Source organism: Squalius cephalus, assembly GCF_949319135.1.
Source record: "Squalius cephalus genome assembly, chromosome: 25".
Classification (NCBI taxonomy): Eukaryota; Metazoa; Chordata; class Actinopteri; order Cypriniformes; family Leuciscidae; genus Squalius; species Squalius cephalus.
Window position 1 is genome coordinate 30974052 of NC_137146.1, and position 13165 is coordinate 30987216.

General features: G+C 40.9%; 1 protein-coding gene across 1 annotated transcript in view; it reads left to right on the forward strand.

The window, feature by feature from the left end:
* The first annotated feature begins 4809 nt into the window (after positions 1 to 4809).
* The window catches only part of LOC307153687 (cadherin-7), a 106604-nt gene continuing 98248 nt past the window's right edge, over positions 4810 to 13165 (forward strand). Inside the window, exon 1 of the mRNA XM_079863305.1 lies at positions 4810 to 4996. Within this exon, the coding sequence (XP_079719431.1) occupies positions 4844 to 4996 (153 nt within the window). The 5' untranslated portion in view covers positions 4810 to 4843. The remainder of the gene's footprint in view (positions 4997 to 13165) is intronic.

Consider the following 13165-nt stretch of genomic DNA (forward strand, 5'->3'; position numbering starts at 1 on the left):
GCTAATCATACCTGTGAGTACCTTGTGGGAAGTCTTGTCATTGTGAGAGTATTTATTAGAAGTATTGGTTTGTTTATTGTCTAGTCATAGTTTAGTCTTGTCAGCCTAAGATTCCTTGTCCTGTCCATGTTTTGCCCCCTCGTGGGTTTTGTTTTCCTGTTTTTGTACCAATAAACCTAGTGTTCATTGTACACTGTCTGCATTTGGGTTCATCTCCTTGCATCTTCATGACAGAATGAACTGACCAAAGGAGAACCCAGCAGATAGAATGTCATCTTCTGTCAAACCTAATTCGGACGACCTGGAACTTTGGTGGCAGTCGGCTATCGCTGACAGTAAAGACGGCAAGCTTCCGTTTCCTCTCCAGAGTGAGTCGACCCTGAGACTGTACGCCAAGGTCGTGGAAGGGAGGAGATTTTTCTTGCCAGAGATCCTGGTCAACCGGTACTTCATCGCAGGTCTTAATGATCCCCCTCCGCTGTCTGAACGAGAGGCGCTGACTCTTCATCCTTTTCGAGAGGTGGTGGATCGCTTATCCCGGAGAGAGTCACAGGCACCCACAAGCTCTTCTGCCAAGCTGCCCGTGATTCCGGAAGGTCGTGTTTTAGCTGTGGTCACGCATGGGGACCAGGCTCACTCCGCTGTGACTCCTGAGGCATCACCCGCACCCACAATTCTCTGTGGAAAATGGGGAAGACGTCTCTCGTGGGAATCTGCTTCGGAGTCCTCTGTTACAGAGTCGATCCTGCCTGAGACTGACCTTTCTATACCTGTTCTATACCGGTTCCTGCTGAGCTCCCCCAACCTGTCGCTGTTCCGGCTATGGTCTCTGCACCGCGACCAAGGAGGAAGAGGAGGAAGAAGGGAGTTGACAGTCCTAAATCTCTGCCTTCCCCTGAGTCTGCGGTGGAGACAGCTGTGACTGTGGGCGCTATTCCGGAGTCTGCTGCGGGAGGGGTCATTTCCGAGTCTGCTGCTGAGGGTGCTGTCCCTGAGTCTGCTGCAGTGAAGGCCGTCTCTGAGTCTGCTGCAGTGAAGGCCGTCTCTGAGTCTGCTGCAGTGAAGGCCGTCTCTGAGTCTGCTGCAGTGAAAGCCGTCTCTGAGTCTGCTGCAGTGAAAGCCGTCTCTGAGTCTGCTGCAGTGAAAGCCGTCCCGTTACCTTACCCCGCCCCCTCGTTCTCCTCATCAGTCATTATTGTTTCATCTGTGTCATGTGCTGTCTTCATTAGTTTCTCCCTATTTTATCCCCTTGTGTTTGCTGTCCTGTGTCGGTTCATTGTGATTCCTACATGAGTGTTATTCATTATCATTGCTAATCATACCTGTGAGTACCTTGTGGAAAGTCTTGTCATTGTGAGAGTATTTATTAGAAGTATTGTTTGTTTATTGTCTAGTCATAGTTTAGTCTTGTCAGCCTAAGATTCCTTGTCCTGTCCATGTTTTGCCCCCTCGTGGGTTTTGTTTTCCTGTTTTTGTACCAATAAACCTAGTGTTCATTGTACACTGTCTGCATTTGGGTTCATCTCCTTGCATCTTCATGACATTGTGACATTTAAATGCGCACATCAACCCGATCACGTTTAGTGTTCATGTAAACTACAGTACATTCAGATTAAATCCATTCATCAAACCTACAGTAAGTGCAGAGCTAAAAATATACATGGCGTCTGAAAGTTGTGTAAATGTACGTTTTATATAAACCTTTTCCACTTTTAATGTTATTTCTAGTGAGAAATTATTGTAGCAATTAAATATTCACTTAGTTTTCACCAAAGCTCTATATTTTGCTGTAGTTCATTAAATTGTCACTGTGCCTCAGAAGTCTGTCTGAAATCATTTTCGTGATGTACCTTCATGCACAAACACTGCTTGAGGCAACAAGTCAGTCACAATAACTTTGTCACTGAATGAGTCAGCCGTTTTTGAATGGATGTTTTTGACTGAATGACTCGTAAAGACAATGATTTGCCGCAACCTCCTGGCAATTTTTGTTTCATTTTTCCCTATCATTTCATTTTTATTTATATCTGGCACATGTGGCTGATAACAGGCGTGGACTGGGACCAAAAAGGGTCCTGGACTTTCTGGCCCACAGCAGCCCACCACATCCCACATCATAACACATTGGCTCATTAATGTGCAGAATAATATTTAACACCACTTATAGCATAAAAATATAACACAATACAAAAATAAATGCTTTTTAAACATTTATATTAAGTAACACAACATATATTAGGTCATATTTGTAAAACAAAGGGAAACAAACAGAAAAAACATCGTGCTATCATGTGACATTAAACTGATGCTTTTTTTTTTAACACATAACTTTTCAGCTCCACCTTTTCTTTTCTTCCACCTTTTCATCCATGGACAATTATTTGTAATTATCTTCTCAGAGAAATTCACTGTAACGGATCAATCTCTCTCTCTTTAAATGAGATACGCAATGGAGTAGACCAAACTAATTAACATGGAGGGAGGGCAATACACTCACATGCACACAAAACATACTCTTTGTCGGCCGCGCCCGCGCCAGCGCGATCGACTCACTCATCCATTTGCGTAGAGATGTAATATTAGGTTTAGGTTTTAGATTTCTGTCATTTAAAAAAAAAAAAAAAAGATATATTTGTGTACCGGGTGGACCGGCCCACATTGGCCAGTGGCCCACCGGGAAAAGTGCCGGTGCTCCAGATGGCCAGTCCGCCCCTGGCTGATGAGAATAATTCCTGTGGCTGTCACTGATGAACACGGCATCATGAGATCGCTGCATAAGCACATACTGTAGTTTCGCTTGTCAGAGCTTTTGAGCACTTGGTCATCGGAAAGCCTCAAGCCAAGTTATAAATGTCAAATTCGGAGTGTAAAATATTTCCTCTTGATGTACCTATCCTATTCATAATGCATTACTAATTCCTATTAAACTATTTATCTAATCCCTGTTCTCTAATTTTAATTTCTTTGCTCTTCAAGGCCTGTCATTAAACTGTCCAAGCTGCAATTTGAGGTGAAAACTGAATTGACGAAGATTGAATGTTGATTTGGTGTCGGTTGTTGCGTGGATAGCAGTAGATATAATATAAATAGACTATTAAGTGTGAAATATGAGTTAAACATAACAGGTAAAAGTAATTACAGTCGAATTGCATACAATATGTTTTTTTTTTAAACAGGCCTCCCAATTGCAAAGGCTGCCTCTGGTTTACATTCATATATGTACTTATACATTCTTCTTCACATTAAATTATGTTATTGTGCTATTAAGAAAAGCATTTGTTATAGCATTCTACAGAAGGGTGACAAATTACAGGAAAACACCTTTCATGGTTTAAAATGTCTCACCTGAAAGTAGACTTGGCATCCTATCTAACTGTAAGGTGTTAGCAGGCTTGAGACGAAGCGAGAATCCAAACGCAAGCACAGAGGTTTATTAATAAAACATAAACACAGATAATCCAAGAACAAGAGCATAATCCACATAGAGCAGGCAGGAGAGGAATAACAGGAACAACAACCAACAACTGAAGCACATAGGTTTAAATAGACAGGTTAACAAGGGGCTGATGGGGGACAGGTGTGGATGATTAGATGTCATGGGAACGACAATAAACAAGGTACAAGGCAAAACAGGAACAAAACACAGGAAGTGAACAGAAACATTGGGAACTAAGAATACACTTCAACATAAAAGTCTTACAAAACACAAGACACGTGAGATTGTGACAATAACCTGGATTAGTCGATATAAAACAGTCACTCAAATAATCAAATAACTTTGCATAATATAAATATAGTGTGTATATAAATATGTATGCAAATATAGTATAGCCTATAAAGTATATCAATTATATAAATATTAGAAAACATTATTACAGTGTAGGGCTGCAGTATTATGAGAAAATCATTATTGTTGATTATTGCTTTTTATATTGTAATAATGATTATTAATTTCAATTAATAAAATACATTTTTACTTATTTATTTTTTACAATTTTGTGTGGGGGGAAAACACCCTAGAAAACATAGCAAGACGCACCATCTGCTTTTAGCAACACCCTGCTAACCACCCAAACTTGCTGCATTTGCTGCAACAACTCTTCTTCAGAAAGCCTACAATAGTTGAAGGCAGATCCTCTCACCCTTGTTTTATCTCTCTTTCTCTGACAGGCATCAGAAACTCCTCCTGAACCATCAGAAATGACATCACTGTAATCACTTCAAGGATTTCTAGGTTTTGTGCATAAAAAACTTTGGAAAATCCACAAACTGCAAGGGTTTGACATTTAATTATCTGCGTTGGTGATATTTCAGAACGGATGTATTTTTGTTCAGTCTCTGATCCATCCTGTGTGCTGATCCTTCACTCCTGTTCACTCCCGTGTGCTGATCCTTCACTCCCGTGTGCTGATCCTTCACTCCCGTGTGCTGATCCTTCACTCCCTTGGGCTGATCCTTCACTCCGGTGTGCTGATCCTTCACTCCTGTGTGCTGATCCTTCACTCCTGTGTGCTGATCCTTCACTCCGGTGTGCTGATCCTTCACTCCTGTGTGCTGATCCTTCACTCCTGTGTGCTGATCCTTCACTCCTGTGTGCTGATCCTTCACTCCTGTGTGCTGATCCTTCACTCCGGTGTGCTGATCCTTCACTCCTGTGTGTTGATCCTTCACTCCTGTGTGCTGATCCTTCACTCCTGTGTGCTGATCCTTCACTCCCGTGTGCTGATCCTTCACTCCGGTGTGCTGATCCTTCACTCCCGTGTGCTGATCCTTCACGTTGCCTTAGATGAGTGTTTGTGGCCGTCTCGTGTGTTGTGCCGTCTGGCTCCTCGCTGTTCAGAAAATGATCTGGTCTGCTGACACGACCCCTGACCGACCCCACAAACACCCCACACACTCACGGGACACCCTGCAGAGACACAAACGCAACTGGGTTTGGAATCAGTTCTTTGTGCTTGAGGAATACACCGGGATGGAGCCGCTGTATGTGGGCAAGGTAAGAACTCTTCACTCGTTTCTCACATGGAAGTCTTGTTTTTTTTAAATAATCACCAAAAAAGTTTAGTGTTTTGAATCATGAATAAGTTCAGTCATGTGCTATACAAACATGTACAGGTATTTTTTTGTTCTCTCTGTGCTGCACTAATGCAATATTTGCTGCGTAATGGGTATTAATTTCAGTAGAGAGTAATGTAGTCGCGGTATTACGGAGTAGACTTCACAGCACACTGAGAATGGGCATAAATCTTACAATATTACATTCTTTTTGCTCTTTTATTTCTGGAACCTTTTGCCCTTTAGTAAACTGCAACTTTTGAGTAAAGTCTTTTAATTCTGGCCTTCTGGTCTTTTGTTGATATGATTGACAGCTGTTCAGCCCCTGTTACCAAACAGTCAAACAGTTGGGGGAAAACATCTCTTGCAGATTTTAAACAGATATCAATCAATTGTTGGTGGCTTTTGTTTTCAGATATAAATAAAGTGGGTTTTTTAAATGATGAGGCATCGTCAGTGCTTCTGAAACCTGTCCTGGTTCCTAGTGCGCATGCCGCATCAGTCGAGTCTGCAGGATGGGAAGGATGAGGGAGACACACAGAATGTGGTGTGTTTCACTCTTCGGGGTGTTTATTTAGGATGTTCTTCTCATCTTCACTACCTCTATTGAAACAGCTTTGCATCATGGACGTTTGCCATTGCCAGCGGTACTAACCATACTAGTTGGCACATTTCATCATAGTGTAATACATGCATTGTTTGTTGAAGTGGAATCACAACTGGAGAACATGAATGCACTTCTTCTTCAAAGTATTCTGAAGCAGAACACCAAAGCTCCTTTCCCATTCTCTCTCCTGTAAGGGCATATCTGTGACCTTTTCTCCTGTTTTCCTGTGAAATGATAAAGCTGAAAGTTGACAACTACACCACTTTAGACAAAAACAGAATGAGAGACAAAAACTGAATATGAAAAAAAGGAAGGTGAGAGAGTGGATATTTCCACAGGCGAATGTGTCATTTGCATTTATATGATTTTTCTGTGCTGGCATCCCTTAGGCGAGCCTGTTAGCAATGGCATCATACCAAAGACTGAGATTAGATGAAAGGCAGCAGATAGATATTTCCTGGATAAACATGTGTAATGACAACCCTCAGATAACTTCAGAGCACACAAACATATTTTGACACAAAGCACATTGTTCAAGGAACTGAGAGACATGTTTGAGAGGCACTTTTTTAAGACGGAGATCTGATGTGCAATTCTTTTTACTGGAACTGGCATATACCAAATGTATCAAGGAATGTATTCATGAATGTATGTATTTTGTCAGAGGTATTGTCCCTAACGATGATAACATACTTATTGACGCTTTTGGGTTTGACTAATTTGGGAAAGGCTCTATTGTGTGGGAATGCACTGAACCCGTCTTGTATCTGGGTTTGTTCATTGTTGGTGAAAGTCCATTCTTCATGCATAAGAAGAAGCACTACAATCATTTTAAGACTTTTCTATATCTCATCAAAATGTAGAGCAACATGTTAAGGCTTTTAACTCCACTTGTGTAAAGATCTTAAATGCTTTTGCTCCTCCGAGGAAGAAACATGCTAAACTCAAGTCAGTCCCTTGGTTAAATGATGATATCAGGAATGTCAATGGAAGAATGCTGTCTAATGAAATAATCTTATCAAAGTTTCAAAATTCTGTGAAAGCAGCAAGGACAAATATATTTTTCTGAGTTGATTACAAAAAATGCTTTTTATTTATTTATTTATTACCACATCAATTACCACATATATCCTATCAGCATGAGAGGAAGCCTATATATATATATATATATATATATATATATATATATACACGGTCAACTCACCTAAAGTCCTCAACAGTTTTCAGCATCCCTCCTTCACCCCGACTCCTCACTCTTGGCTGGTTCCTATCTAAGCCAGGAATTGTGGGGAAAACTCGGGGTTCGGGCCAAACACCGAGCTCGGAGCCTCTCCTCAGACAGCACACCAAATACACATACCATTATTCTATCTGACTTATTTGTAAGTGTGAATTTGTGAAAACCCGGTATGTTGAAGTTGGGCTTGAATACAGTCTCTAATGATGTTTGCCGCTTCACCCGATGGAGGGACATAAACAACAACTGTTCACAACGTTCCCAAAATCTCTAGACAAATAAATAGGTCTCAAACTTAAACATAAAAGTTCAATGTCTGGATTAAATACTATGGATTTGACTGTTGAATGGCTACACCATCGGTCATTTACAAACACGCAGATGCCACCGCCTTTGCTCTTCCCCGAGTTGACAGATCTATCTGCCTGAATTAGAGAAAAGCCTTGTTCTTCTTTCAGTGAGCTTGGCATCTTCAGTCAAAGCCCAGTTTCAGTAAGTACCAGCATCCCGATACTCAAAGGTGGCTCTAGCTTCCAGAATTCTTCTATCTTTTGTTGCAACGATTGGACGTTGCTCAGGATTATTGCAGATAACGGAGGTTTGCATCAGACGCCGTCTTGGTTTTAGAATTGAGTATGAAATACTACTTCTCATTTTTTAAATCATTCAAATGGTTTCGAGGCTATCGTCCAATCACAACCCTTTGATATTCCCTAGGACTACGCTGAAATCGAGGGGCGAATGTGTTCTCGGTAGCGGCTCCTAAAACCGCTTCCACGTCTGCTGTTTTAATTGGTTCTTTATTAATTAAAAAAAAATAGCTTGTTTACACTTGAGGTTTCAATGTTTGCTTTTATCAAAAATAATTTAGTTCAGTATAAATGTATGTTCCAGTTCTATTTGATGTTTAAATGTGCCGATCATAATGTATTTGTAGTTCAGACTGTTTGACATTTTCTGCTGATGTCAAAGTATTACTTTAAGAATTAAATCACTTCCACATCTGCTGTTTTAATTTAATTTAAGCAATGGCTATATTAATGGCTCTTTTTTTACAACACACATTTAGCATTCGTCTATACCTGACTTCCATCTATAGCGTTTTCTCTGTGATAGTGTGATTGGACACAAATGTGAAGTCTTCCCGCGCTTCAGAAAATCTATAATCAGAAATGTAAGAATCATTTGTGACTTTGATGGGAAGCTGATTGGTCTGTGAGCACTGAAGCTTGTCTTATCCTCAGCAAAGCTGTCTGAAGATATTTTCACATTTGCATTTGTAAAGGGCCCGTCTCTAGATGCTTCAGAGCTACTGTCAATGTATGATACACATGGTTGACTGTGCCGAGCTGACTGATGCTCCCAAAGCTGCTAACCTGCCTTACCATTACTTACCTTCAATTGGGTTTAGCACACAACAAATAAGAGCTTTCACTCAGACCCATGGAAATGGCCATGCACCGTTTACTGACCATCTGATGTATATCGCACTCAAAAATGGCAAAAGCTCCAATCTGATTGGCTGATTTTCAACTCCCAAAAGTCAGTGCACCTGCTTGAATTGGTAAATTACAATGAGTATGTTGGACATTACAATGAGTAATGTAATGAAACTCAGATCATCACTAGATTTCTTTCAGGACAGTCAGATCGAGTCAGAAAACATTCAAAGTAGGAATTCATCTCTGTAGTGGTTTTGAAATATTTATAAATTACCTTGTTTCTTGTCTCAGCTAGACAACATCTCTGTAGCACATTTTATGTTATAGGGTTAGATGCAATTCTAAGCATAAAAATTACTCTACCTTCTGATTTTTTTTTTTTTTTTTTTTTTTTGGCTTTAATATGGATATTGAAAGGATGCTTGTAGAAATTATATAATGCAGTATTTTATGGACCCAAACAATGCAGATATTTTACTGACTAATGGAAAATGACATTGCCTTCCCCCAGGACTAAAAGAAACAGAAAACATGATAGACCTGGTCTTCTTTTCTTGTTTTGGAAGGGGTACCAGTGGCATCCAATTTCGTTTAATGTAAAAGATGCATAAGTGGAGGAAGTGGCACTGTTGTGTATTGCAGCCAAAGTTATTAAAGTGGTTGCACACTTGTCTGCTGGTCTGTTCACGCAGACATCACATCAGACATTCACATATGCAGTGCAGACAGAGTGAGAATGGCATGCAAACAGTTCTTTACGAGCAAACAGATTTGTACGATGCAGCCACTTCCTATCAGCCTGTGGTCTCGGAGTCTCAGCAGTATCCCTTTGAGCTCCCTACTACTCGTTCACGCCCGTCTCGGCCTAGTGTTCCAGAGACTGGTGAGTTCCTTCCGCCTCCTACTCCTCAGGAACTTAGAGAGTTGCTCACTCCTAGTGCCATACCCTCGCCTGCCTATCCTAGTCACACACTTTCCCTTCCTCAGGCAGAGCCAAGGGTGCGCCCTGTACTCCCTTCCTCTGAGTCTGTGTATTGTGGTCCCCCTCCTACGATCCCTAAGTTTACTCGTCCAGATCCTAGTGAGTTCACTCGTCTTTGCATATCCTTGGAGAACCTGCTACTCCCAGATGGTAATGAGCTGTTTAAGTACCAGATCTTAGTAGATCACCTTAAGCTCAACAAAGCTAAGATGATAGCTGATGCTTACTTAAATTCCCCTACCCCCTTCACGGATACTATGTCAGCACTTTGTGAAAAGTACGGCCAGCCACATCAGTTAGCTTTGAGGAGGATAGCTAGTGTCCTTGATAGTCCTGATGTTAGACGAGGTGATGTCCCAGCCTTTCAAAAATTCGCTTTCCAAGTCCAGTCTCTAGTCGGCCTGTTGAGAACTTTAGGACATAAAGGGGAGTTGGAGTTGAGCTGTGGTTCCCACGTCACACGCCTTCTGAGCAAGCTTCCCTCAGAGCAGAGAGCGGACTTCCGTTGCCATATGTTTCATCAACCTGGTTCTAACCCTAACCTAACTGACCTCTCTAATTGGCTTCGTTACCAGACCTGGGGCCCTATTTTAACGATCTGAAACGCAAGTATCAAGCGCGAAACGCAAGTAACTTTGTGGGCGGGTCTTGGGCGCTGTTGCTATTATACCGGCGGGATAAATGACTCTTGCGCCCAACGCAAATCTAAAATGGGTTGGTCTGAAGTAGCTTCATTATTCATAGGTGTGGTTTGGGCGTAACGTGAAATAAACCAATCAGAGCGTCATCTCACATTCCCTTTAAGAGCAGGCGCGCTTGTTCTATAGCGGATACCTATTATAATGGCGGATTTGCCAGGTGCACGCCGGCAGCGGTTCACAGCCGAGGAGACCGACGTTCTCGTCAGGGCCGTAACACACAGAGAAGTGACATTGAGGATGGAGAAACACACCCAAATTAACTTCGGTTAAACAGGCGTATGATAATTTGGGTAAATGTGTAAGCTAGATGTATGCTTTTATAATAATCTATCTATCTATCTATCTATCTATCTATCTATCTAACTATCTATCTAACTATCGTAATAATGTATGATTTGCAAAAATGAAAACTGCTGCTTCTGTGTAGATGAGAGAAGCAAAGTGTATGTGCGTTGTGCACATGCTACATTGATTATGGCCAAGCATGCGCCCTTAAAATAGCATATGAATAACATGCGCAACACACCACTGACTTTAAACTAGGTTTTTTCGGTCAGTGGCGGAATTGTTTTCTAAACCTGTAAAATAGCATGAGGGAACGTTTGCGCCGGAACACGCCTCTTTGCGCTGAACCGCCCCTGGGAGCGCAAGTGTATTTCTTAGTTAACCCTCTGGGGTCTGGGCTGTTTTTGGGGCCCTTGAGATGTTCTGACATGCCCTGACATTTGTGCTTTTTTCAGTTGCTTATAAACATATTAATGGCAAAGGTGTAAATTCACTCTATAAAGCACAAACAGGGCTACCATAATATGTGAGCCATGTGTATGTACATGTTTTCATTTTTGAGAGAATAATGTTTATGCGTGGTTATTGAAAAAAATAAAAAATAAAATTTCTGAAATTAGGCCACAAAACACATAGTAAATATGTGTCAATAAGACTTTTGACTAATGGATGTCCTCGCCTAGTGTTTTTTCTTCAAAATTATGTGAAAATAGTCTTGCTTTATCGTTCACATAAAACCATACATTGATTTAAATTGATGTAAAACAGGTTTTGCTTGGAAAGCCAATATGCGAGGGGGAGGAGTAGTTTACACCTTAGATTACAATGTCCCACCCACTCTGCATAATGATGAGCCATTCACTCAGGTGTGAAACTGACTGAGCCACAATACAAGGACAAAAGATATATTTAGAAGACTTATATTGACCATTTAAGATTTTGCTTACATCTATCTTGTAAATATGTTTTGCTATTTTATTAAAAAGGTTACAATTACAACAATAATTACAATTTCAACAATATTTCAAGTGTACTCTTTCTTTGTAAAAAAAAAAAAAAAGATTATAGGCCTACATTTTATCTATGTATTCATATTTCAGTCGATTTTTACTCATCTCAGTAGCAATACAGTTTGCTAAAACATCATCATTCATTCACACACGCGATTTAAATTTAACTTCTGGCAAAGATGAAGTTGACGATAGGCTATTGACTCGCGATCTTCGCAGTAGGCTAGTGTTTTGGATGGTTTTGTTTAGAACCAGCTTTCTGTAAATATATTTCACATTTTTTAGACATGTGAGGCGAGTAGGCTACGGTCTGGTTCATGATGATCTCCAGTTCAAGCACCTTATGTTGTGATTGCTAGCCTATATTTACTTTAAATCCAGGAAATTTGTTAATGAAAAAATTATTAAAATTAAGATACAATTGATACAAAACGAAATTCATTTTAAAGAAAGGATTTGTACTTTCTGTTTTGAGGTCTCTGTGAAAGTTTGAAAGTCTTTTAGTGCTTTTTTTAGAGCGCTCGCGTCCATAATGGAGAACTGTCACGTAATATTGTTTTTTCCTCATAAATGCGAACACGAAAAATAAAAGACAAAAGACTTTTAAGTAAAACTTACTCCGAAATTGTGTTCTCGGCGGAATTCGCTCTTCAAAATGCTGCCGTTCGTCCTCTGAGGAAAAGGTGCATTCTTCCTCGCTGTCCAGAATCATCTGAAGGGAGTCTTTATTACCGGAGAAGCGTGTCATACTCAAAACGCGATGAACTATCAGTAAGTCTGATGAACAAACTGTGCTTTTATGGCATTGATCGGGGGGCGTATGCGATGCATACTAGATCAGGTAAACTATTTACATGTGAATCGCGCCGGGGGGCGGGGCGGCTGCAGCTCATTTAGAGATAATGAAGGGAGAAGGAAAAACGATACCTCTCCTTGCTTTCAAAGGGATTACATGAGTTAAAAACATTTGTTTTTTTATATAAATTACTTCATTTAAAAGAAGAGATTTCAAGCTTCATAAAGACATATCTCATGTGCCTGTGTGAGAAGTATTCGCTGAGTTATGATTCATTTTCGGACGCGTTTCAGAATGGACTACACGGACAGAGAGAAGGCAGAACTCGCTTCGTGTTTATTTTTCTTTATTTGGCGAAAAGCACAACACTTTGTTTTTATTGTGAGTATACACAAAAATAATACACATTTAACAGAATCGATTGATGTATGAAACTCCTATGGAAAATCAAAGTCAACAGAGTATTCATGAGTTTCTTTTACACTGATAAAAAAAAAGCGAGCTGGTATCGCCGGCGATACCGTCGACCTCAGGGGGTTAACCGACGTGCTTCTGTGGAGGGAAAAGTCCGCTGTGCGCGGGTGCAAAATAGGAATGATACATGCGTCGGTGTACAAAGTCAATTGCGCTGGGCGCAAGATAGGGCCCCTGGTGTCATAGTTACGATGCAGAGTTGATATCTAAGAGCTCACATGCTGGCAAGAGATCCGTTGCTATCCTGCATGGAGTTGGAACATCCTCATCCCTGTCCCCTTCCTCATTTGAGTCTTTCATGCCTTGTAGGGGTTCCGTTCAGCCAGCCAAGCCTGTTAGTACGAAGCGCTATTGTCCTTTCTGTGACACATTTGAGCATTACCTGAGTCAGTGTGCTTCCTTCACCCAGCTTACCCCTGATCAAGTTAAGAGCTGTATCCGTAGGCACGATCGTGGTTGGGATCTTCGCCCCCTGCACAATGTAAATGTCGGTCCTTCCTCTACAAAGGATCCTGCTACTGTGGAGAAGAGTTGCCGTACGAGTTTCTCCTCAGATAGGTTCTTCTACGATAAACC